Here is a 25,389-nt window from a genome sequence, read left to right on the forward strand (position 1 = left end):
CACCAGTGCCCTCCAGAAACAATCTCTGGCCCAAAGCTTAGGATATCAGCAAGGAGTCAGCTTGGGCCAGCAAACCTTCTCGTGGCTGACCTACTCTGGGTCAGGGCCTCCACTGTCTATTTGGCAGGGGTCAGAAATTACATGAGCAGCTCAGGCTGACTCCCAAGAGGCCTTCTTTAGCCCCCAAACACAGAACTATGTTTGTTTGTTTGTACCAGGGATTGAACCCAAGGGCCCTTAACCACTGAGCCACAACCCTTTTAATTTTTTGAGTTTGAGACAGTCTTGTTAAAGTTGCTTAGGGCCTCACTAAGTTGATGAGGCTGGCCTCCAATTTGCAATCCTCCTGCTTCAGCCTCCCTAGCCACTAGGATTATAGGCATGCACCACTGCACCCAGATGAGGCTGTTCTTTTTGTGTTTTTTGTTTTGTTTGGGATGCTGGGAATTAAAACCAGGGGTGCTCTACCACTGAGCTACATCTCCAGCCCTTTTTTTAAAACTTTATTTTGAGGCATGGTCTTGCTAACTTTTGAGGCTAGCCTCAAAATTTCAACTATCCTAGCTAAGCCTCCTAAGTATCTGGGATTACAGGTGTGCACCATCATGCCTGGCAACTCAGGCTGCTTTTGATTACCTGTAACACCCTCTTCACTAAGTATTCAAATTCTTCTGGGGAAGACCTACCTTTCCTCTGTCTTGGCACATAAAGCAGACAGTCATGGCTGCTCCAGAGAATGATACATTCTGCCTCTGTCTGTCCTGTGGGGTAGTTGGGAAGAACTGAGATGGTGTCAGGCCTGAAGCTCTGGGCCCATAGCATCTGGGAAGTGGGGAAGACAGACCTGTCCTTTGGACAGTCTTCCTGTGACCATATTGTTCTTGTCACTAGCTCTTTGTCTAGGTGCGGACAGAGGGCATAATTGGGGACACACAAGCAACTGGGCAGGTAGTTGGAGTATAAAATGACTGTGATTTGGTGGAGCTTGGAGGGAGCAGAGCAGGCAGGCATGCTGACAGGTGTGTCAGCCTTCCAGGTGGGGGCCACACTTGCCAGCAACTGTTTGCCTGTCCAGGGGTGGTTTGGAGGTAGGGTGGGGTGGGCTGAAGAAAAGGAAATGGGCCAGCCTGCCAGAGCAAACAATCAGGTCTTCTGGCCCTACCTTCTAGCAAATGCCAACTCACAGCAGAGGGTGGGGTGGAAAGGGAGAGGCTTAGGGTTAAGATCCCCAGGGCTGGCAAAGGGGCTCTCAGACCCCAGGATATATGTGTTTGGAGGGGTAGGAGTATTCCAGCTGCTTGAATGCCTAGGACTCTACATTGTCTGAGACAGAAGTGTGTAGTGGGGAGCTATCTGGCATTGTCTTCAGCCTCATCCTGCCTGACATTATTCCTAGCAACTTAAGGATGCAATGGGACTTTGTAGACTGTAGGGGGTGGGAGGAGGGAAAGGGACCAGTGGAGATATCCGGAGATATTGGCTTGTGATCTAAAACGTCCGGGCTGAAAGGATTCTTAGCCAGACAACAAGCCTCAATCTATCTCCACAGCAGCAGACTGATGTGATGTGGACGGATGAGGGAGTCTGGGTGACCCTTGAAAAGTGGCAAAGTGGACCAGCCAGTCCTGACCACAAGTGTGTAGAAAGGGAGAGACATTGGAGGAGAAGCCAGTCCTATTTCCTGAGCAAAAGCTAGAAACCGGGCGCACAAGGTCAGACATAGCTAGAACTTGAGGCTTGCAGGTGGGGGCATCAGGAGGTGGGTACAGTTGCTATTATCCAGGAAGGCCACTCCTGGAATCAATGATCCTGTGCAGCCTTGGTGATCCCAGAGGCTGCAGCTCTGGACAGTGGAGGCCTGCTTGGTGGATTGGGGTGGGGTAAGACTGGATGAGTCTCTCAGGCTGGAGGGGTAAAGATCAGATTGCTCTCTTTGCTCCCTTTTTGGGTTGGGTGGGTGGTTTCTGTCTTCCCGCATCTTCTTCCTCTGATCTGCACTCCTTCTCCTCGCACTGGGGGTGAGCACTGGAATGGGGGACCCTCTGTGCCCCTACCTCCCTTGATCAGGGTTACTTTCCTCAAGGACCCTGGGTAGAGACCTTGGTCCCACCCCTCAGGTGTTTCTAGGAGCACACACACACACCCATCACCCCAGCAGCTACGTTTCCTGCAGGGGCAGAGGGGTGTGCTTGCGTCCCAGGTAACAAGTCTGGTTTTCTCTACCTTCTCCTCCACTGATTCATTGTTAGTCTTTCTGGTTGTATGATGAATAACCCGCTCATCGCTGCACATTAGGAGAATAATGAAAGCGCAAACATCCTAAGAGGAAACCATCAGGTGGTTTCCTCTGGAGGAGCCCTGGCTTATTCAAGGCTTTTGGGTTCCGTCCAGATTCAGGGTCACACTGTGCTGAATTGGAGTTGGGAAGTAGGACGCCCCTCTATGGACAGCTCCATTTTGCAACACATCCCCCCTCCACCCCAGGAGAACAGGAAAGGAGGTGAATGTGGCAGCTCCTAGATCAGCACTGAGCATTCCCCCAGCTCTGCAGGCACAGGGATGGAGCCCCCACCGCCACACCACTCCCAGGCCACGCGCCCTCAGCTGCCCCTGGCTCGGCTGGGGCTCGCCCCGCCAGAGGCCTCAGTGCCCACTTCTGTAGAATGGGCAGGCGGCGGGGCTGGGCGCCCCGGGGCGCGGCAGGCGGGGCCCCAGGCTCGGAGGGGGCCGGAAGGGGTGTGAGTGCGGGGGCGGGTCCCGCGCCGCCCCGCCCCGGGGAGGGAGCCCGGGGCGCAGCATCCTGGCGCGGGCTTTGGCCGCTGCCGCCACTGCCGTCGGGGAAGGTCCCAGCGCGGACATGGCCTCGCGCGGCGCCCGCCCGGGCTCAAGCCCCCAGCGACCGGTGCAGTAGCTCAGCGAAGAGGCGGCCTGGAGGGCGCAGACGGCCGGGCGGGCGGCATGGAGGAGGCGCACCTGCTCCCGGCCGCCGACGTGCTGCGCCACTTCTCGGTGACAGCCGAGGGCGGCCTGAGCCCGGCGCAGGTGACCGGCGCGCGGGAGCGCTATGGCCCCAATGGTGAGCGCGCGGGCCGGGCCGGGGAGCGGGGGCCGCGCGCGCCTCAGTCTCAGACCCCTTGCCCCGCGGCCAGGCGGTGCTCTCCCTCCAAGATCTAGGTCCCCGCGGGCGGGCAGGAAGTGAGGGCTCCGGAAACCTCCGCAGATGCTCTTGGGGCACCCGGCTGGGCTGCGCGGCCACCTTCGAGGGGGTGGGGGCGGGTTCCGGCTTAGGGGACCGACGCCTGCCACCCCCTCCGCGCTGGGTCCTTCCAGGCTTCTTGCTGCGGTGCGGTCCCATCCATTTCTGCAAGCCTTAGCCAGCCTCATTCGCAGTCCAAGCTGGAACCCCGCGCCGCGCTGCGACCCGCGGGTATCATGCAGGTGCAGCAGACACTGAGACCTGCTGGCCGGGAACCGGCCGAGCACTCTGAAGTCCAGCCTCCTAGCCGATCCAGGGGTCTCCCCTCAGGGCGCAGTAAAACCCTCAAGTAGGTGCAGCTTGTAGGCTAGCGGCCGTGGTGCCCCCACCCCCACCTCCACCCCCAGGTCTTCCTCTTTCTGCAACCCCAAGCGGATGTAGCTGGCAGGAGTCGTTGGGGGCTTTGAACTGCTGGGGCCAGAGACCCATCTTCCTGGGCTGGCCGACTGGAGGTCCCAGAGAGTTGCCAGAGGCTGGGTGACCTGGAGTGGTGCCTGCCCATCTTGGGCACCAAGGGAGCCTTCCTGCTTTTGCAGTTTGCGTGGGAGAGAAATGGGTTCTTCCTCATCGCCTTCAAAGAAGTGGGGGATTCTTCTTTTTTTTGCTAAGGCAATGGGCAAACGCCTCCTGGTACTATCCAAATGAGGCCCAGCACATTTGGAGGCTCCTGAGGATGGAAGTCTCTTGACTGCGTCCCTTCCAGGCAGGATCTGCTACCCTCACAGCACCTGGTAGAGTGTGAGGGGACCAGAAAGAAAAGTTGCTTCCATCCCCAACGTATTGCCTGAGCCTGTGTAGTTTTGGGATTTGGGGTCTCATCCTTTGGGGTTCCCAGTCAGTTGGAGGGGAGGGTGCTCTGGCCTGTGTCCCTGTGCTCAGGGCTGGCTTGGAAATTACACATTGCTGTCAGAAAGGTTGCTTCAGTTCTGTATTGGTTTATGAAAACCACCTCTTATATAAATATTATCTTTCTGGAGCAGAAATCCTTTTTCAAAAAAAATAGTTGCTATATTTAGTTGAGCTGTGGGAGGAACTGGGGAGATAAATATTATTTAATATCCCCCATTAATGACTTGGCAGGGAGGGTGTCCTTCGCTGCAGGAGAACAGGGTAGCAGGAACTGCCCCCTGGCTCTGGGGTAGGGTGGGAATCCCTGTAGGCAGGTCTGGGCTCCCACAGCCTTTTTGGTATCGCTGTGGTCCAGCTTGGGAATCTTGATTCCCAAGGGAAGCTGGAGATCCAGCCCTCCCTTCCATTTCCAGAATCTCACACATTCTGCCCTTGCATGACCCTGGCCAAGGTTCCTGTCCTTTCTAGCTCTCTTGTCTTCAGGGGTCCAGCAGAGGAGGAACTGACAGTGTAGTCCCTAGTCTCCTGCCCCTGTGTAGTTTTGTCTGGGTGAGGGGATCCTGGAGTGCTCTGGCCCCTCACCATCTGTGTGAGGTGATGGGCGTGGTGTATAGATCCACAGGTAGGCGGGTATGTGTTGATGTGGTAGGAAAATGGGGACATTGTTAGGTTCCCCTGGTTCCTCTGTACTTTGCTAGTATTAGTAATAAAAGCTGATGCTCACTGAGCACTTACTATGTGCTAGGCACTGTTCTCAGCACTTTTTCATCTATCATTTCATTTCTTTCTCCAAACAACTCAGATGTTGGGGCTATTGTCATCTTTATTTTAGAAAGGAGGTAACTGAGGCACCAGAAGTTTAAACAACTTGGCAAGATCACACAGGATTGTAGTGGACTTAGCACAGATGCCTACTCCTCTCTGGGCCTCAGTTTACCTATGTGTAAAAGATCACAGGTTCTGTAGGCTCGGGGACCCTGGTGTGGCAGCATCTATACCAGTTTTGTCCTCAGACCCTAAGAGGCCTCAGAGGGCTCTTCCCTCACATCTCTGGTGCTTCTTCCTCAGGAACCATTCCAGGCCTCTGGAAGTGAGCAGAGGGAAGCCAGCTGCCCCTTACTGCCCTGTGCTCCACGGCCTGTGGATGAGGCTTGTGTGTCCTCTAGGTGCTACCTGCACAGCTTTTGGGAAGGGGCTGATGGGGTTCTGCACCCTGGCTCTGCCCCTTCATAGCTGTGTGACCCCAGACAAGCCCCTGGGCCTTTCTATGCCTTGGTTTCCTCATTGTCAATGAGGCCGCAATAAAACCATCTCTTAGAGTTGTTTGTGCGTGTTTAGTGAGATCACTTATACCAAGTCATCTGCCTCTGTAGCAGAGGAGGTTGGGCTGGGCTCCTGGCCAGGAGGTGGTTGGTAGGGTACAGGGCCTGTGGGTGGAGGGAACACCCCAGGGACTAGTGTTCCTCCCACCCCAGGCGTCTGTGCACCTGCAAGGTCGTTAGCACTGGAAACCACAAGGAAGTCATTTGTTTAAGTCTTAAAGTTTGCAAATTCTGCCAGGGGCTGGGGGAATGGAGCCTGGGGATCCCACCCTCCTACCTCTCCTTCTCCTCCTTCCTGAGGACAGAAGCCTCAGAACAGGGGGTGGGAGCCTCAGAGACACAGTGTGTGTGCCAGCCGGGAGTCCCCTGTGCATACAAAACACCATCTGTCCCAACCTCACGGGAGCTGGTGAGGCCCCAGCAGGGTTTATCTTTTTTGTAATACTGGAATTGAATCCAGATGTGCTCTACCTCTGAGCTACATCCCTAGCCCTCTTTAATTTTATTTATTTATTTGTTTTTTAAATTTTGAGACAGGGTCTAATTGAGTTGCTAAGGCTGGCCTTGAGTTTGTGATCCTCCTGTCTCAGCCTCCCAAGTAGCTGGGATTACAAGCCTAATACATACCCGACATAAATTTTTTTTTAATTAAAATTTGCGTACAGTGGGCTGGGGATATAGCTTAGTTGGTAGAGTGCTTGCCTTGCATGCACAAGGCCCTGGGTTCAATCCCCAGCACCGCACACACACACAAAAAGAAAAATTGCATACAATATAATCTTCAAAGGGTACAAAAGGTGCACAGTAAAGACATCTGACTCTGTTCCTAACCACCTATCCCAGTGTTCCCAATTCCTGTGTCTCCTTCCCAAAATATTCTGTGCATATATGCATGCACATCTAGGATCTTTTTAAAAATTTCCTGGCTGTGCTGGGGATTGGACCCAGGGCCTGGCATGTGCTAGGTGAGCCCCTTACTAAGTACACTAAGTACACCCCATCCCTGGGATTTTTTTTTTTTTTTTTTTTTTGCATGAAAGGGAGTGAGTTCTATGTGCCGTTTCTACCCTGCTTTCCACTTGACCAGCGCTCTTGGAGGTGGTTCATAAGGGAGCTTTCCTGGGTTCCCAGTGGCTGTGCTGGGTTCCGTTGTGGGCCTGTTCCAGTGTTTCTTCATCCCACTTCTGAGAGCCGCTTGCGGTGGTCACAGCCTCTGCTATTACATGCAAAAGATAAAGAATATCCTTGTCCCTCTATCACTTGTGAATAGCCCTGAAGGATAAATTCCTAGAAGTGGAACTGCTGTGTGCGGAGTGTGTTTGCAGTCTGACAGCTGTTGCTACTTTACTGTCCTGAAGGTTGAACCAACCGACCTGCCCATCTGCCACCTGGCCAAAGTGTATAAGGCACTTGTGTAAGTGTGTAACTTGATCTGTGCCAGTCATAGAAAAGTGTCCCCTTGTGGGTTCTGTACTTGGCATTTTTCTATTTACAAGTCAGGCTGGGTATCTTTTTGTACCTTCAGGAGTCATCCAATTTCCTTGTATCCGCGCTCACATCCTTTGCTAGACTGGGGCCAAGGTCAAAGACTGGACTGGGTTAGGTACATCTGCCACACAACCTTGCTCCTAAAGGCCCTGGAGAGCCCAGGGATCTGAGGGTCAGATTAGATCCCAAGAGGTCTCTGGGGGTGGCCCCTGTTCAGGGGAACTTATGGAGAGAGAGCGCCTGGCCTGGACCTGCCTCCCTAGTCTGCACACTGCCTGTCTGTGCAAAGGGTACAAGGTCCCCAGGGCTGCCGCAGGGTGGGATCGGTGGCCCAGATTTGGAATCCTTCCAGTGGTGTTTTGGCTATGGCCTTATTTCCTGCCATTATCCCAGGCCTCAGTTGGAAACCCATATGCATGACCCCTGGAAACCAGGCCACCAGGAGTGGGTTAAGTGGAACAAGAAGGTGACTGCAGTGGCCTTACTTGCTGAGTGGCCCCAGGCAGACTTGCCCTTCCTTTGGTCTCGAGATCCCCTAAGGGCCTTGAAGGATCTAACACTGACTCCCAGTGGGAGAAAGTGTGATTTGGCCGCAGGCCAACTGGAAACTCAAGGATTTTCAGGCTTCACCCTAGTTTTCACACCTACTGGCCCTTGCTGGGCAGCCTTCGTCCCCCATGAGCAATATCAGGCCTTGCCCCACACTGCCACAAGACACATAGGTGTTGAACAAACCCTTAGCATCTAGCGCCAGGTCAGCCAGGTAGGCCGACCGAGAGCCTTTCTGCAGAGCAGGAGCCACTTTCTAAGGCCCCTCAGTGTCCTCTGAGGAGCAGGGCCAGTTTGTCCACTCTAGGTGGACCCTGGAGACAAGGTCAGGGCCCGGTGGGCTGGGCGGGCTCTGACCAGCCAAGGCCTCTCCCTACCTCTGCAAGTGATGATTTGATTGCTTTGTAAATTTACCTTGGAGGAAGCCTTGGGTGAGTGCTCTTCTCTCCCGGCTGCCACTGACATTTAGAAGCTGAAATTCCAGTTTCCAGTGTTGTGAGAAGGAAGGAGTTGGGGGATTAGGGAGCAGGTGGTGTGTGGAGCCTGGGGGCAGCCCTGGCTGTACAGCTTCTCCCTGGCTGCAGGCTGTGGGCCCAGGCCCTGTTCTGAACCATGGAACAACTGAATAAACAAAGTCTGGGAGGACTTGGTATGGACCAGGAAGACTCAGCCTCTCCCTGCCCTGGAGGTGCTCCAGTCTGGAGTGAATACTGGTGACTAGGCCAGGAAGGCAGGGCCATCAGGTGGGCCAGGAAGGCTTCGTGGAAGGGTTCAGATGAGATAGGGAAAGGTTTTCTGGACAGAAGGTAAGATGCAAGCAAAATATTGGTGGAGGAAAACAGGGAGGTGGTAGCAATCCTGAGGCTTGATGGGTGGCAGAGAGTTCTGCATCTGAAATGTGGACGTAATTCTAGAAGGGCAGGTTGGGGGTAGCTCCAAAGTCTGAAAGACCATTCCAAGGTCAATTATTATTATTATGCAGGCTTCGGACAGCCACTGAAGGTCTATGACAGGGCAGAGGCTGGGTCACTCATTCTTCAGTTTGTTCTGAGTAACTACTATGTGACAGGCACCGTTCTGCTACACTAAACACAGTGCCACTATCATGGAGCTTATGGTCTAATAACCGTTGTGCCAATGACTGTCACTGTGGGCTATCAGCGCATCCTGGGCACTTTGTGCATGTCATGCAAGCTTCACATAACCTTATAAGGTATCACTGCTACTAGCTGCTGTGTGCTGATGGGAAAAGGGACACAGGAGCTTTCATGGCCTGCCTGTTGCTATGACAGTACCAAGAGACAGAGCAGGACTTGAACTCAAGCCCTCTGGACCATATTCTTTGCTTTAAACCCTGGAGTTTCTCGGATCACTGCCCCACTAGCCCGCCCTAAGTCCACAGTCTCATTCTCAGGCTCCTTGGCCCCACAGGGGCATCAGCAGACACCAGATCTCTCAGTCTGGCAGCAGTGATCCAGAGCAGGGGTAGGTTGGGAGAGGCCCAGATGAGAATAGTAGGGGTCGTGTGCCCCTGCATCGGCCAGATGGGGATGCAGGAGGAGCAGTACCCCCTTACTGCTTTGCCTTGAGCTGCCCAGCCAATAGCACAGAGGTGAGCAGGGTAGGGCAATCCCCCACTTAGCAAATGCAGCATCTGGCTCAATGGGAACTGGCTCAGCCCTACACCATGCAACTGCGGGTGACATGGGGGACCCAGCATCTTCCTGGGATGCCTGTGGTGGAGGCATGGGGCTCTCCCAGCCATGGTTTCCTTCTGTGGCTCTGGGACTTGTTCACGTGAGGGGAAAATTGTATCTTTGGATCTTTGGTGGAACTGACACTTGAAGCAGACTGGGCCTGGGCTGGCAGGGCCTCATGGCCCCCATACACCTCCTGTGAGAAGAGCAGATCCATTTGGACAATGATTTTGGTTGGTGGCTCTGGGGCTGCTACAGAGGGATGGGCTGGTGATGGGATGACGGCATCCAGTCCAACTATCAGGAGACTATTAGGATATCAAATTTTGTTAGGTGATGGCTGGGTGGTAAACGTATCAGAGGAGGGAAGGCAGGGCAGCCTAGGTGTTAGCACAGGAGGCCCAGAGCAGAGGGTCAAGAGCTAGACTGCCTGGGCTCACTACCTCTCTCTACGCTTCCTGGCTGCATAACAGTTAAGTAGTCACTCAGCCTCTCTGGGCTTTGGTTTTCTACTCTGTAAAATGGGAACAACAACAGCATCCTCCTTCTCAGGTTGCTTGAGAATCATAAGGGAATAACATGCCCAAGGGGTTAACACAGTTTCAAGACCCACTGCTCCTGGGTTGCCTGCTGAACACCTCTTGGCTTGGCCCCCAGTTATCATCCCATGTATCCTCTGGACGTGAGGTAGGTAAGACCTGACACACTGCTTGGTGAGTGGTAGGAGCTCAGTGAATGTAGCTCCTGATGGTGATGATGATGATTGTCACAGCAACCCTTCAAGGTAGGTGTGGGTACCCATCCTCCCAGTAGGGTGCAGGGCCCCACAGGGAGTCAGCTGCTTCTGCAGGACTGGAACCACTCATGCCACGTGCAGGGATGGGCAGGCTGGCTGAGCCTCCCCAGGTGAGGGTGGAAGGGGAGCCTGGTGGTAAAAGCCAGGTCTGAGCCAAGGTAGGTTATTGCAGTAACAACCCCAAGATCTCAATGGCTGGCTGGGCTCCATGGTGAGCACCTGCAGTCTAAGCTACTCTGGGAGGCTGAGGCAGGAGGCTCTCTTGAACCCAGGAGTTTGAGACGAGTCTAGACAGCATAGCAAGATCCCATCTCTCGTCCTTTTTTTTTACCCCAAAGTCACAATCCTCTTGCCTCAACCTCCAAAGTAGTTGGACTTATAGGCATGCACTACCACACCCCAGAAAGATCTCATCTCTTAAAATATCAAAAAGCCCCTCAATGGTTCATTTCTCACTCTTGCTGATTGCCAGTGGCAGGTTGGTCATCTGAAACTCTGCTTCCTGGCTCTGTGATGAAGAAGACTGAGCAGACACCCCTACACAGGTTGTTGCTGCTGTAGCAGAGGGTCACAGAGCTCCAGACCTGCACTGTCCAGTGCAGCAGCCACCAGCCTTATGTGGCTACTTAAATGAACAAAGCAAAATTTATTTTATTTTATTTTTTTTTTCTCTTTTTTTTAATATTTATTTTTTAGTTTGCGGCAGACACAACATCTTTGTCTGTATGTGGTGCTGAGGATCGAACCCGGGCCGCACGCATGCCAGGCGAGCGCGCTACCGCTTGAGCCACATCCCCAGCCCAACAAAGCAAAATTTAAAGCATAGTTCCTCAGTTAACACCAGCCACAGTTCAGTTACTCAGTAGCTACATGTGGCTAGTGGCTACTGTACTGGACAGGACAGGCAGAGAAAATTTTTGTCATCACAGAACATTCTACTGGATGGTGACCTTCTAGAAAGTCTTGCACCCAAAATCCAATGCTCCAGCCTGGAACTAAAACACACTCTTATTTTGCGAACTCACATAGGAGCCGAGAGGTACAAACTCACTATGTGGCTGCAAGGTGGGAAGAACCAGAAATATTTGGGGAACACCGTGATGATCTCCAAAGAGTGGATCCTGGGTCATTGTGGGTCAGGGAGCAGGAGAGAAGATTCAGGTGGACAGGTAGAGATCACTTGGGGCAAGCAGAGGCATCTCGGAGGGACTAGAGTTGGTATATGTGACTGTGACATACATCCTAACCTCAGGTCTTGCCCTACCCAGGGTAGATGCACTAAAGAGCATGGCAGCCTGGGAGCTTCATACCTTATAAGGAGGAGTTAGGGAAACAGTAGGAGGGATTCAAGTGAGACTGTCAGATGGACTCTCCCCTTGGTCAAAATCCCTAAAAAAGGTGAGGTTTTGGGAGTCTCCTCAGTAGAGCATGTCAAAAACCTGGCTGATGCGTGCCAAGAGGTTGGCAGTCTTCTGTTGTGAGACTGGGGCATGGCTGAGATGACCTCTAAAGAACCCTACTGCGTCGGAGAATTGGCCCAGAAACCAAGCTGGCCCTCCTCCCGCCTTTCCTGTTCGCTTCAGTTAAATAGATCAGAAGGAAAATGTCTGTTTGATTTTAATCTCAACGCAGGACACTGGAGATTACATTTTCCACGGAAAATGTCAGCCGTTGCCTAAAATAGGACTTTAGAGAAAATGCTAGAAAGTGTATTTTTAGGTTATAAGTTTCCCTCCTGGATTCCTGCGGTCCAGTGGGCTGCTTAATACTCTCCCTGGTGCAGCCGTCAGGTGCAGACCCCGAACCTTCCAAACAGGTGGTCTGGAGCAAGGATTCCCATAGGAAAAAATGCTTATAGACCAAGAACAGGTGGACACATGCAGGATCCGTCCCATGTGGGACAGGGGCCAGCCAGGGGAAGAGGGCCAGCCAGGAGCCTCAGATCGGCACCACTAACAAGCTCCAGGGTGCTGCTGGCTCTGAGTGGCGAAAGTCATGAGATGGTAGAGATGGGTTAGGCTGCAGCCTGGGAGGAGTGTCAATGGCTTCAGCAGGGACAGGAACTTGGTCCAGGGTTGGGGAGCCCATCAAGAGTGAAGCTTTTGCCCCCGCACCCCGCACGGCCCCACACAGCCACTCCCTGTGTGACCTGGCTTCAGCCTTGTCTAAACTCTGACCCTCGATTCTGATGTGTGTGAAGTAGGTCTGGAGCTCCTGCCCTGCCTCCCTTTAGGCTCTTGGGAAGATTCAGGCTTGGGTACGAGTGGCGGCTGGCTATGGCTGGTACAAAGGGTGTTTGAGGAAATGTAGAAGATTAAAAAAAAAAAAAGTGGCAGGTAAAGTGAGGCAGGTGCTTGTGGTGTTTGGAAACAGCATTCTTCAAGATGGCGTGTGGGACTGGGCACATGGGGCAGGGCTGAGGGTCCTCCCTGAGCAGGTCTGGAGTAGAGGCCTAGGAGGGAGTCAGGGAAGGGTCCTCACTGTCTGGGCCATTGGCGGCTGGAGGGTTGGTCCAGGGGAGCCTGGCTGGGGTGGGGCTCCGAGGGCTGGCTCTGCTGCTCACCTTGATCAGGTGGTTCTGGAAGATCAAGTGGCTCAGAACATGAGGGAGAGGAAGCTGAGCAGTATTCAGAAGGGGCTCCCTTGGCATGGGGTTGAGTGACATTGACCAGGACTGGGCAGCCAATCAGGGGAAGAGCAACCCAGGGGACCATGAGAACTACCAATTCTCTGTGTGACCTTGGGGTTCCTTGTGTCCTCCAGGCCTCAGTTTCCCCTCTGTGAATGGGGGGAGGCCAGAAGGGCCCCTCCTGGCTCTGGTCTTATGCTAAGGTGAGCCAAGCCACACTAGAACTCAATGTGAGTTGGGCGGGGTTGGAAGGACTTGGGCTCAAGCCATGCTTTCACAGAGGGCTGTGCAGACATGTCCAGGCCAGTGTGGCCTGGGCAGCACAGTGGGGAGGGGCTGCCAGACTCAAGACCCCACTACATAACCCCCTCCTCTCTTGTCTCCTCATGCTCCTGTGGCTACCTGGATTCTGCAGAGCTCCCCACCGAGGAAGGTGAGGCCGGGCCTGGGGCATGCTGCCAGGCAGGGGCAGGACATCCTTGGACAGTTCTGTGAGGTTGTGATTTTCCTCTCCCCCAAGAATGAGGCCCTGCTGAGTCCCCAGCATTGCCCGAGCCTCTAGGGGCCTTGGACTCTCCATCTTTGAACTGCAAGGAGAATCGGGGATAGGGGGCCCCTGAAGCCAGCCCTGAATGGGGAGGGCAGTGGGTCAGAGGCTAGGCCTTATGCCACTCTCCTGTTTTCAGGGAAGTCCCTTTGGGAACTGGTGCTGGAGCAGTTCGAGGACCTTCTGGTGCGCATCCTGCTGCTGGCAGCTCTGGTCTCCTTTGTAAGTAAGCCCCGCCTGCCATCCCACAGTGTTGGGTAGCCCGGGAGGGTGAGCTGTGTCCCTGTGGTGCTCAGAAGCTCAGGCTGCAGGCCACAGAGCCACTGTCCTGTCAGCCATGGGCACCACTAATCTGCTCTCTGCCCCCCACCCCCATGTCCCTTTTCTGCTTTGGTCGGACTTAAGCTTCTGTTGCCTGAGCCTTTGGACCCTCAGCACTGGGCCCCTGGCTCCTATCTGCCCTGCCCCCATCTATCTTATGCCCTGCTGTCAGAGTGAGTGTTCAAAATCACAAGCTGACCTCACCCCTCCCTCAGCCCGGGGTTCCTCAACCTCAGCACTGTTCACATTGGGACCAAATAATTCCTGGTGAGGGTGGAGGGATGTCCTGTACATTGTAGGCTGTTTGGTAGCATCCCTGGCCTCTGCCCATCCGATGTCAGTAACAATCAAAAATGTCTTCAGATGTTGCTAGATGTCCCCTGGTTGAATGCTGCAGCTCCTTCTAGCACTCCTCAGGCAGATGCTGGCTTTAACCTCCTGCAACCTCCTCCTGGCTGCTGCTTCTCTTTGCATTTCCCTCATTCCTGCTGCCCACACCCCCTTCTAAACGTAGGGCCAGGCCCAGGGTGGACATGTGCGAAGGGACAGTGATCATTGTTTTTGGCTGAATAGCAGGGACTTGGGGCTGGAAAGCAGCCTCCTGTTCCTGGTCTCACTCCCAATAGGGCCTTGGGGGGAGACCTCATCTTGGTGACCTGGAGTGTGGAACAGCAGGGGCACTGGCTTGGGGCCAGCTCTTCCCCTCTAGTTGTGCCTGGTCCTTGTGGAATATGGGGACTCTTAGAAAAAAAAAATCTGCACATGGCAGAGCCCCAAGCCTGCTTGCACCCCTTTACAGCACAGATGGCCACACTGAGGCCCAAGTACTTGCTTAGGCCAAGAGGTGGACATGGGACTTGACTGGAGTCTCTGTCCGAGTCCTAGGCTCCAGGGCTGGAAGGATACTCCTCTGGCCAGGGACCTTGAATGGGAGCATGCATCAGAATCACTTGGGCTTTTCAAACAGATTCCTGGACCTGCCCCTGAGCTGTGACTCAGGAGGTCTAGGATAGGCCTGAGCACTGTGTTTCTAGCAAGTCCCCCAGGGCTGTGATGAGAAGCGCTGCTCTAGGCAGACAGAAGTCTCTGGCTTACCCCCACCCCTTGAAGGTGGTCCTGGATGGATGGGAGCTGTGGTGGTCGTATCTATGGGATGGGTGTCCAGTACCAAGGCCTTCTCAGAGGACAGCCCCTCTGCAAGCCCAAGACTCCCTGGGGGTATCTCCCTCGAGCAGGGAAAGCAGACAGGAGACCCAGGGTACAAAGGACAAGGAGAACAGCTAGCCCCCCAGCATGACCTGGCTCACCAGCTCTGACCCCGTAGGTCCTGGCCTGGTTCGAGGAGGGTGAGGAGACCACAACAGCCTTCGTGGAGCCCCTGGTCATCATGCTGATCCTTGTGGCCAACGCGATTGTGGGCGTGTGGCAGGTGAGAGGCACAGGTGTGGGACTAGGCGCAGGGCTTTCCTGGCTGCAAGTTGGGACCTCTACCTGTAGGTCCTCCTACTAGCTCAATCCCAGGTCCCAAGGGCATCACTCTGAGGGGAGACCTGCTGGGGGTTCCAGGACAGACCACCTGCCCGTCTATTGTACAGGAACGCAATGCTGAGAGTGCCATCGAGGCCTTAAAGGAGTACGAGCCTGAGATGGGCAAGGTGATTCGCTCAGACCGCAGAGGCGTGCAGAGGATCCGTGCCCGGGACATAGTCCCTGGAGACATTGTGGAAGTGGCAGGTATGCTGGGGCCTCCTCCTGCCTGTACATAACACCAGGGAGCCCTGGCCCTCTCTGTGCCTCTATATTTCCAGTTATTTATGTGGATGGGGTGTCTGTCACATCCCTTCAAAGATACTTGGCTGAAGCCTTATTGAGCAGATTGGGCGGCTGCGACCAGAGGGGCAGGGGTCTTCTTGAGGGATCACAACTTGGGCTTCTGACTCAGCCCTGGTCTTGGTTCCTTGGAGCCTTCTTGACTTTCCTGGGGGCTAGGGCTCAACACCATCCTCAGCCAAACCATTCTTCTTGCATAGTGGGAGACAAAGTGCCTGCTGACCTCCGCCTCATCGAGATCAAGTCCACCACGCTGCGAGTGGACCAGTCCATCCTGACGGGTGAGGCCCAGGGGCTGGGGTTGGGGCGGGGCAAGGGGATGGGCATGTCTCTGAGTGGGGCTTCTCATATTAATTCTACAACCAGGCGAATCCGTGTCCGTGACCAAGCACACAGACGCCATCCCAGACCCTAGAGCTGTGAACCAGGACAAGAAGAACATGCTGTTTTCTGTAAGTTCCTAGGATGCTCGGGGCCTTTGCCTGGACGATGATAATAAAAACAGTCACATTAATGTTAATCAAAGTTCTATTGGAAAGAACTTTCTCAGTTATCAGGAAAGCATGCAAATTTATAACAATAATAGTAGCTTGTGTTTACTGAGGCCTTTGTGCCTGGCACTGTTCCAAACTCTTTGGACACACTAGTTTATTTAATCCACACCACAAACCTTTGAAATAAGGTTATCTGGATCTTGTTATCTGTGTTTTTCCAGAAGGAAACAAGTCTCAGAGAGGTTAAGTAAATTGCCCAAGGTTACACAGCCTGAGTGGCAGAGCTTGGTTGTGAACTTAAACATCCTTGCTCGAGACCTTTTCTTCTTTCCTGCTAGGATACCCAGTCTTAACCTGGGGAGGGCAGAGCTTTCCATTAGTCATTCAACAGAAAATCCTCTAGAGGGAAAAGAGTTACAAAAGTAGTGGAGGGGCTAGAGGTGTAGCTCAGTGTTAGAGCGCTTGCCTAGCACGTATGAGGTCCTGGTTCCATCCCCAGCACTGCAAAAAAATAAAAAATTAAATTAAAAAAAGAAGAAGAAGAAGAAAGAAAGAAAGAAAATAAAAGTGAAGGATGGTGGGAATGGTCCATTTCTCAGATATAAAAACTGACCCCCTCCAAGGCATGATACTAAGTACCCTGGCTCTTCTCAGGGAGAATGGTAGCTTCAGCTCTGATGAGAGTGGCCTGTCCCCGTGGCCTCCAAGGGAGTTAACAGGTAATACTCACAGCTGTTCAGCAATATCCTGGAGCCAGCATTGCATTTGGTGCCACAAGGAAGGGTCAGACCTGTTGGACAGTGGCCGGGGGCACCTAGTTAATTATAAGGGACTGTACAGTCTCCCTGAAAATGGAGACTGTGACGTTCATGTGGAGCACTTCTGAGGAGAGTGCCCTGCCCAGCTGCATGAACGTCTTGGACAAGATGCTTTGGGTGGGAGGGAAGCTCCTAGAGGTTTTCTCCAGTGTCAGCAGCTGTCACTAGGAAGCTCTCTGAGGGTGGTGTGGCTAACCACAGGCTATTTCCTTAGCTAAGGGACCTGCGCTGCTCAGGGAAGAAGGGAGACGAGGCTGCCGCAGCACGTGCCCTCTTGCCAGCCTCCACAGCATGGCCCTTTGAAGGCACACCCAGCAGTCAGCTTCCTTATCATGCTGTCTTGGGCCTCTGATGAACCATTTTGCAAAAGAGGACTGAAGCACAGAGTTGCCTGTCCCTTACATGGAACTTGGGGATTTTACTGGGGCCTTAGGAATGGATGAACTTAGATTCAGGTTTTCTTCATTCTTCAGTAAATATTTAAGAACTGTGTACCTGGAATCATGGTCAGCCACTCTGCTGTGTGGCCATAGTGGTTGTTTATGAATCATGTTATAATGGGTTTGATGGGCTTATGCCCAGGCTGTGCTAGTTGATCAGACTGTCAAGCTCAGCCCCAGAGCCACCTCTGTGCCAGACCCTTTGCTAGGCACTGGGGATATGGCAAACCAAATTCCTACCTTCATAAATCTCAGACTATCATGGAAAGTTATCAATGTCCCAATAAAAAAGTCTACAGGCACTAGCAGCATGGAGAAAAAGAAAGCCAAGTCAGAGGATGAGAGTCCTCCTCCTGCCTTGAAGAGGTTGGGTTCCTGGCCCTGGTTGGAGGCTGAGCAGTTCTTTCTTTGTCTCTCCTTGGCCAGGGCACCAATATAGCATCAGGCAAGGCAGTGGGTGTGGTGGTGGCCACAGGTCTGCACACGGAGCTGGGCAAGATCCGGAGCCAGATGGCAGCAGTGGAGCCTGAGCGGACACCACTGCAGCGCAAGCTGGATGAGTTTGGGCGGCAGCTGTCCCACGCCATCTCTGTCATCTGTGTGGCTGTATGGGTCATCAACATTGGCCACTTTGCTGACCCAGCCCATGGTGGCTCCTGGCTCCGTGGTGCTGTCTACTACTTTAAGATTGCCGTGGCCCTGGCTGTGGCTGCAATCCCTGAGGGCCTCCCAGCAGTCATCACTACGTGCCTGGCATTGGGCACACGGCGCATGGCACGCAAGAATGCCATAGTGCGGAGCCTGCCCTCTGTGGAGACCCTGGGCTGCACCTCAGTCATCTGCTCTGACAAGACGGGCACTCTCACTACCAATCAGATGTCAGTGTGCCGGGTAAGTGGCTGTAGCCAGCTTGGGGTCCCTCAGGTGTTGCTATGAGACCCTGGGCAGCTGGGCTTGCCCCCTCCCCTCCGTTTTGACAAGGGATAGAGGAGGAAACACAAGCTCTCTCCCCTGTGGGAAGCAGATCCAGGTTTGATGAGGCAGAGCAGATGACTGGTAGGCTGTAGCAGATGATGCCTGCAGAACACATGTCACTGTGGCCTGTGTGTTACTGTGGGGCCCTGGGCAGTCTGTGGACCTCAGTCTCCTCAACTGAAGCTTGGATGTACAAACCCTGCCAGGTAACCATTAGGAATCCAGGAGAGTGTCAAGTACAACCCTGGTGTCTCAGTCAAGCTGGATCTGGACCTAGGTTCTATCCTGCTCGATCATGACAGTGTAGTTGATGCCTGTCACTAGATATGCCAGCTCCAGTGACCTAGAAGGACGAGGGCAGGAATTATTCATTCCCTGGCACTTGATCCCATATCTTGGGCCCACTGTCCACATGCTCCAGGAAAGCTGGCTGAGGGCAGTGGGCTCCTCCTGACCCAACAGAGAGGTGGGTGGTGAGATGATGAAGGCTATAGGTTCCCCACTCTTCCCAGGTTTCCCATCACCCTTCTTCCAACCCTGCCTCTGAAGTCTGTGCACTAGGCCTCAGGAACCCAGGCTCAGTATTTTGAGATCCTAAGGTCCCATAGAGGTTCATCCATCAGAATGGGCAGGGAATGTGGCAAGCTTTACTGCCCTGTGGACCCTGACCTGCTAAGATCCCTAGTAGCATTTTATCTGAATAGTGTCTCCCTTGACTGAAATAAAGATTTTAAAAGCCCAGTGTAGGGAAGATATAGAGGCTGGACACACTGGATAATAGGCCTTGTTTGCTGGAGTAATGCCCCTAGAACAGAGATAAAAGCAAGAAGGTCATTACTGAGCACCTGTTGCATGCTGGGCTGACTATTTGATTATGTGCAGTGAGGAAGGCAATCTCCGGGAAACAAGAACTGTCTCCCTAGTGGAACTAGCTAACAGACAAGGAAGCAGGCTGCCCTGGGCGGGAAGAGCAACCCTGTTTCTGAGTTGCAGAGATATGGGCCTGCCAGTAGGCCCTGCTGGCAGGGCCTCCCTCTCTGGAGTCACCTCTGGGTTTGGAGGTCTCTGTGCCTCAGAGCAGGGTGTGTGTTTCCTACCCTGAAGGCCAGGAATTCATCCCCTGGAAGAGAAAGGAGCAGCTGCTGGACTCTGAGCCCACTTTTTTCCCATATTACCATTGCGAAATCGAGGTTCAGGTACTTGACCAGGGATCACACTGTGAGATGAGGAAGGACCCAAATTAGCAGCTGCTCCCAGACACTGAAGAATCAGCCAAAACCCCCTCAGAGTCTACAGCAAATGGCCAGACCAGAGCTGGACATACTTGGGCAGAGTACCCGCCTCAGCTGGGATCCTGTACTTACTACTTCTCTCCGGGGAGGGGGGACAGGCGGCTTTTGGGGTCGGGCATCCAGGGGTCAAGCTTTATTCAAACTGGTTGCTCTGGGAGAAGGGAGGCCATCCAGCCGCCTGAGCACTCCTGTGTGCTCCCCAGATGTTCGTGGTAGCTGAAGCGAAAGCGGGCTCCTGCAGTTTACACGAATTCACCATCTCTGGTACCACGTATACCCCGGAGGGAGAAGTGTGAGTGCGCGGGAGAGGGGTGGGCGTGGCCTCAGGTGGGCGGGGCTCACCGAACAGCGCAGAGGTGTCCTTGGGCTTGGCCTTCTCGGGGCGGGACTAAGGGCACCTCCCAGGGGCGGGGCCACAGCCTTGTACTGACCATCTCTGCTTCGCAGGCGGCAGGGGGAGCAACTTATTCGCTGCGGCCAGTTCGATGGGCTGGTGGAGCTGGCGACCATTTGTGCCCTGTGCAACGACTCGGCGCTGGACTACAATGAGGTGGGCTCCCAGTCCCTTTCCTGACCTCTCTAGTTTCCAGGCGTTCCAGATCTTTTCCCAGAGTCTCGAAGTTCCCAGGGGTGGGTGGTCTTTTCCTCTTGGGAGTGTCCCAGGAGCCTAATCATCCCTGCTCCCATCCCTCCCTCTGGCTCCGATGGCTTCAGAACCCTGTCCCTGGGTTTTGGGGGCTATGGAAGACCGCAGTGTAAGGGTCTGAAGGGCCAGGGATGCCTGGGGGAAGAGGTGAAGGAGGGCAGGGCGCGAAAGGGCATTTAAGGCAAAAGGCACAGCCCAGGACAGGCTGCGATGTGATTTAAGCATTGAATACCATTGTGTGGCGGAGCTGGGGAATGGAGTGTTAGTAGTGTGCCCCAGCCTGAGGGGAGGTCTTCGGTCAGATCAAGTCAATGCCCCTACCAAGCTGAGGGCAGTGGAGAGCCAGCAAAAAGTTCTGAGCAGGGAGTCATGTAGTGAACCTTGCATTTACTAAAGATCTTCCAGGTTTCTGGATAAATGATGGTACAGGCAGAGCAAGATGGGAGCCAGGTGCCCTGTGTCATCTAGGCCAGAGAGATACCAGCTGAATCCTGACTGCAGGCTTAGGGAGAAGGAGAAGGCATGGGTCAGAGAGAGATTTAGGAACTGAAAATCCTATGACTTGGTGGCTGGGTAGGTGAAAGAGAGGGAATAAGTCACTGCCAACATAGGGAGAGGAGGAGGTGGCCTGAGGGGACCTCAGGGAACAAAGTGCCCTAGGCAGCATGTGGGTGTGTGGGCTTAGAGTTTGCCAGAGAGGTTCTTGACTGGGCTCAGCACTGGCAGTCAGGAGCACTTGAAAGGCAGTGGAAGCAGGAGGCATTTGGGGTCTCGAGGAGAGAAGGTGGGAGGGGGGAAGCAGGACCCAGGCAGCAGGCTTTCAAGACCCAGCAAGGAGAACCTGTTGAAGGAGGTTGAGAAGGAATGGACAGAGACTGGGAAGGCACTGATGCAGGGACTGGAGTGTAAATGTCAATACCAGACACCATCCCAACCACACGTCAGGCTGGCTGGGAAGGGCTCACAGGCCTGTGCAAAGACACTTTGGCAAAGGGGTCTCCAGGGGGCAAGGAGAGAGTGGGAAGTGAGGCTGGAAAGCCAAGCTGGGATAGCTGCCCCTCACTCCCTGTCTCCTTGGACCCGGCAGGCCAAGGGCGTGTATGAGAAGGTGGGAGAGGCCACGGAGACAGCTCTGACTTGTCTGGTGGAGAAGATGAATGTGTTTGACACAGACCTGAAGGCCCTGTCCCAGGTGGAGCGAGCTGGCGCCTGCAACGCGGTGAGCAGGGTGGGGGTCTCTGGCCTCCGGCTGCATGGCTGGGGTTTCTGGGTCATCTGGAGAGGAGAAAGGAAATCAGAGTCATGGGAGGCTTCTGGGAGGAAGAAGGACCTCAACCTCCTAATAAGACTTGGATCTAAGCAAGGAGAGGGAAAGGATGAATATGGGCAAGGGTTTGGAGTTGGGAAATGCACATTAGGCCAGGAAGTGCTGGGCTTTTAGAGAGGAAGGTAGGGCCTCAAATGCTGTGACCAGAGGAGTACAGATACCAGGCCACAGAGAACAAGAGGTGTCTTCTTGGGGCCAAGTGGTTGGTGAGAAGCAGAAATGAGTTGCTGGCTCTGTCCCTCATGCCCTGACCCTCCTGGACTCTGCAGGTCATCAAGCAGCTCATGAGGAAGGAGGTCACCCTCGAGTTCTCCAGGGACCGGAAGTCCATGTCAGTGTACTGCACACCTACCCACCCTGACTCCAAGGCCCAGGGCAGCAAGATGTTTGTGAAGGTAGGGGCCTGTCTCAGGGGCACCTGATTGCCAGTCCTCTGAAGCACCAGAGCCAGTAGCTACAAGAGGTTGAACTAGGGGAGGAAGAGGCCCCTTGTAGAGTGACCATGCTGTGGGGAACTGGGAACAGTATCCAAGCGTGATGGGGAGAAGCTAGGGCCAAGGGACCAAGGCTGAGGGACCCTGCCTCACCACATGGCCTTAGAGTCATCCATGCTTCTTTGTGGGCCTCAGTTTCCCCTTGCGAACAGCAGGGTCAGGCAGGCAGTTCTTAGAAGACCATTTTGCTTCTGGTGGTTTTGAAGTAGTTGGTACCCTCCCTTGGTGCTCCCCCTCCCCCACATTTTTTTAATTGGTACATAATCATGGGATTTGTTGTTACGTATTCATACATGCACACAATATAGCAATATAGTTTGGCCAGTATCACTCCCCAGCACTTTCCCCGCTCCTCTATTGTTCTCCTTGCCCACCTTTGTTTTCCTTTTTCCTCTCTAGCTTCCGCATAGGAGAGAAAACATATGACCCTTGACCTTCTGAGTTTGACCTATTTCTCTTGACATGATGGTCTCTAGTCCCACCCATTTTCCTGCAAATGCCATAATATAATTTTTATTTAGGGTTGAATAAAACTCCATTGTGTATATATACCATATCCTCTTTTGTCCATTCATCCATTCGTGGACACTTAGGCTGGTTCCGTAGTTTGGCTATTGTGAAGATGCTAGGGATTTTGGGGACACTGAGTCCCTCAGAGAGAGAGGCACCAGTTCCCAGGCAGACCTCCATGCAGAGCACCTCCAGTTGCTGCTTTCCAACCTGAAGTAGGAATCACAACCGGGACTTCACCCCACGAAGCAGATTTTAACCCTTTGCAAAATGAAAAGACTTTCACCCTGGGAGCCTAGGTTACTTTGAAAAGAGAGAAGGAGAAGCCATTGAGGGAGCTTTCAGAGACTGTTCCTAGGCCTGGGGTAAGGTCCAAAGTGAGACCCTGAGGCTGCAGAGGAGCCTGTCACCCCCGACCCCAAATACACACCAGCTTCCCAGGCTCACACCCACCACACCCTCTGCACCTCTCTATTTTGGGTCCCCTGGCTGGGCTCAGCCTGCTTCTCTACTTCCAAGACTCCTACAAAATTGGCCCCCCAGAGGCACCAGGCAGGCAGGAGCATAGTGCCTGCATGGGATGCCAATCCCATCCACCCTACCCCCAAATGATGCTACAGGCCTTATCAATTGTGGGCTGTGACCTTATCTCCCCTTTCCCTTGAGGGTTTCTCACAGTGGGGCCTACTTGGTTTCTACTCGGAGTTATCTAAGAATGGATTCTGTGCATCCTTGGGAGACCTTTCCCCATATCTGGGTCTCCTTTCCTCAGTTGGGCAGGAAGGGGTTGTGGAGCCCTAGCTGATAGAGTTGCCTCGCCTCCTCCCCACCTCTGCAGGGGGCTCCTGAGAGTGTAATTGAGCGTTGCAGCTCAGTCCGTGTGGGGAGCCGCACAGCACCCCTGAATACCACCTCCAGGGAGCAGATCCTGGCAAAGATCCGAGATTGGGGCTCAGGCTCAGAGACGCTGCGCTGCCTGGCACTGGCCACCCGGGATGCACCCCCCAAGAAGGAGGACATGCAGCTGGACGACTGCAGCAAGTTTGCTCAGTACGAGGTGCGTGCTGGCACCATGCGTGTCCCTTTAGTGACCGGGCAGGTAGCAGGTCAAGGGTGGGCTCAGGTCCAGCTTGCACCTACTCCCTTCCTACAGACAGACCTGACCTTCGTGGGCTGCGTGGGCATGCTGGATCCCCCACGGCCCGAGGTTGCTGCCTGCATCACACGCTGCAACCGAGCGGGCATCCGCGTGGTCATGATCACAGGGGACAACAAAGGCACGGCTGTGGCCATCTGTCGCCGGCTTGGCATCTTTGGAGACACAGAGAATGTGGAGGGCAAAGCCTACACAGGCCGCGAATTTGATGACCTCAGCCCAGAGCAGCAGCGCCTTGCCTGCTGCACCGCCCGCTGCTTTGCCCGCGTGGAGCCAGCGCATAAGTCCCGCATTGTGGAAAACCTGCAGTCCTTTAATGAGGTCACTGCCATGGTGAGGTTACGAGGCTGGCGCCAGGGGAGGTGGTTGACTTGATTACAACTGTAATCTAGTTCTTGATCTTATGTTTAACTTCAGTGCTGACTTTGTCCCTGACCTTGACCTTGATTTCTGTCTTTTTTTGTGTGTGTGCTAAGCACTCTCTGCCACTAAGCTATATGCTGGCCCCGCTGTCTTCCATTTTAATCTGGTTCTTACTTTGAGCTCCACCCTAATGTGGGTTTCAGCCTTGACCAGGACCCAGAGCTGATCCCTGACCACCCACCCCGCCACACATGCCATGCAATACTTTAATGTTGACTTCAGCTTTAATATGGCTTCCAATCTTGATCTTGAGAGCAACTCCAAACTTGACTATAATATCACTTCTAATGTGGATGGTAACCTTGATTTGGCCTCTGATTTTTACTTGACCTCTACCGTAATCCTTTTTTTTTCTTTTCTTTTCTTGAGCCTGAGTTTAGTATTGACCCTGACCTTCACTTTAAGTCCAGCCTTCATCTTGACTCCAATACATACCTGGCCCTTGACCTGGGTCACAACCTTGGCCCCTGAAGTGCCCTCAACTTTCTCTCTAACTTCAGCTTCATCTTCTACTCCACATCCCACCTGAGTTTCATCCCTGCGCTCATCACGGACTCACCCTCACTCTCTCTCCACCTCTTCCTCTTCCCCGACTTTACACTTTATCTCCCGAACTTTGCCATGGTCTCCACCCCTTGCCTTTCCTTTAGCTTCATTCTTCACCCAGTTTCTAAGTTCATTCTTGATGTCATCATTTGTTCTGTCCAGATGTCTGCTGAATTGAGGGCAGTGGGGAGGTGGAGGGAAGTTTCTCAGGTGCTGTGCTCCCTGACCTGGCCCACAGACTGGTGATGGGGTGAACGACGCACCTGCCCTGAAGAAAGCAGAGATCGGCATTGCCATGGGCTCAGGCACAGCTGTGGCCAAGTCAGCTGCAGAGATGGTGCTGTCAGATGACAACTTTGCCTCCATTGTGGCTGCTGTGGAGGAGGGCCGGGCCATCTACAGCAACATGAAGCAATTCATTCGCTACCTCATTTCCTCAAATGTCGGCGAGGTTGTCTGGTGAGGCTCTGCATCCTTCCTTCCATTCTTTTGGAGCAGCTCTGTGTCCCTGAGACTGGGCTGCAGGGATTGAGGGACACATGTCCTGGCCTGGTCCCACCCCAGGTTGAGGAGAAGCAGAGGCACCTCATCATTCTCCAGAGGCCCTGATGACCTATGTGGACCCCAGGGAGGTGCCTGAAGGGTCCCTTGTCATTCTTCCAGCCAGGGTCTCCTTTCCACTTTCATAGAACTAGCGTCACCTTTGGGCATTAATGTGTCCATGCATGTGCAGAAGTTAATTGGCCTGTGTGTGCACTTAGTGTGAGTGCCCAGTGAGAGGTACGTGTGTGTGTGTCTACATGCATGAATACAAACAGGATGATCAGATTGTGGGCATCTCACCTGTGACCCACCTTCATTCCTGTCCCCATCCATCATCTCCCCCTTTACACGTGATCTTCTCCCCAACCTTGTCCTTGTCTCCAACTTATGTTCTTATGTGAGAGATGCCTGTGGGGGGTGGTGAGCACATGCTTGCTGGAC

General features: G+C 53.7%; 1 protein-coding gene across 6 annotated transcripts in view; it reads left to right on the plus strand.

Moving 5' to 3' along the window:
- Nucleotides 1–25,389, plus strand: part of Atp2a3 (ATPase sarcoplasmic/endoplasmic reticulum Ca2+ transporting 3) — a 50,224-nt gene that overhangs the window by 14,698 nt on the left and 10,137 nt on the right. For 3 of the 6 annotated variants that reach the window (XM_027922583.2, XM_027922584.2, XM_027922585.2), the window contains exons 1-15: nt 2,815–3,076; nt 13,002–13,019; nt 13,273–13,355; nt 14,779–14,883; nt 15,050–15,188; nt 15,485–15,565; nt 15,651–15,736; nt 17,463–17,927; nt 19,507–19,595; nt 19,751–19,853; nt 21,037–21,168; nt 21,546–21,671; nt 23,119–23,337; nt 23,434–23,769; nt 24,644–24,864. In XM_027922583.2, coding sequence (XP_027778384.1) covers nt 2,959–3,076; nt 13,002–13,019; nt 13,273–13,355; nt 14,779–14,883; nt 15,050–15,188; nt 15,485–15,565; nt 15,651–15,736; nt 17,463–17,927; nt 19,507–19,595; nt 19,751–19,853; nt 21,037–21,168; nt 21,546–21,671; nt 23,119–23,337; nt 23,434–23,769; nt 24,644–24,864 — 2,321 coding nt within the window. In that variant the 5' untranslated portion in view covers nt 2,815–2,958. Of the gene's footprint in view, nt 1–2,810; nt 3,077–13,001; nt 13,020–13,272; nt 13,356–14,778; nt 14,884–15,049; nt 15,189–15,484; nt 15,566–15,650; nt 15,737–17,462; nt 17,928–19,506; nt 19,596–19,750; nt 19,854–21,036; nt 21,169–21,545; nt 21,672–23,118; nt 23,338–23,433; nt 23,770–24,643; nt 24,865–25,389 lie in introns of those variants that run through there. The other 3 variants (XM_027922587.3, XM_027922586.2, XM_071603312.1) reach the window with 3 other exon arrangements.

The sequence above is a fragment of the Marmota flaviventris genome, chromosome 17 (assembly GCF_047511675.1).
Source record: "Marmota flaviventris isolate mMarFla1 chromosome 17, mMarFla1.hap1, whole genome shotgun sequence".
Lineage (NCBI taxonomy): Eukaryota > Metazoa > Chordata > Mammalia > Rodentia > Sciuridae > Marmota > Marmota flaviventris.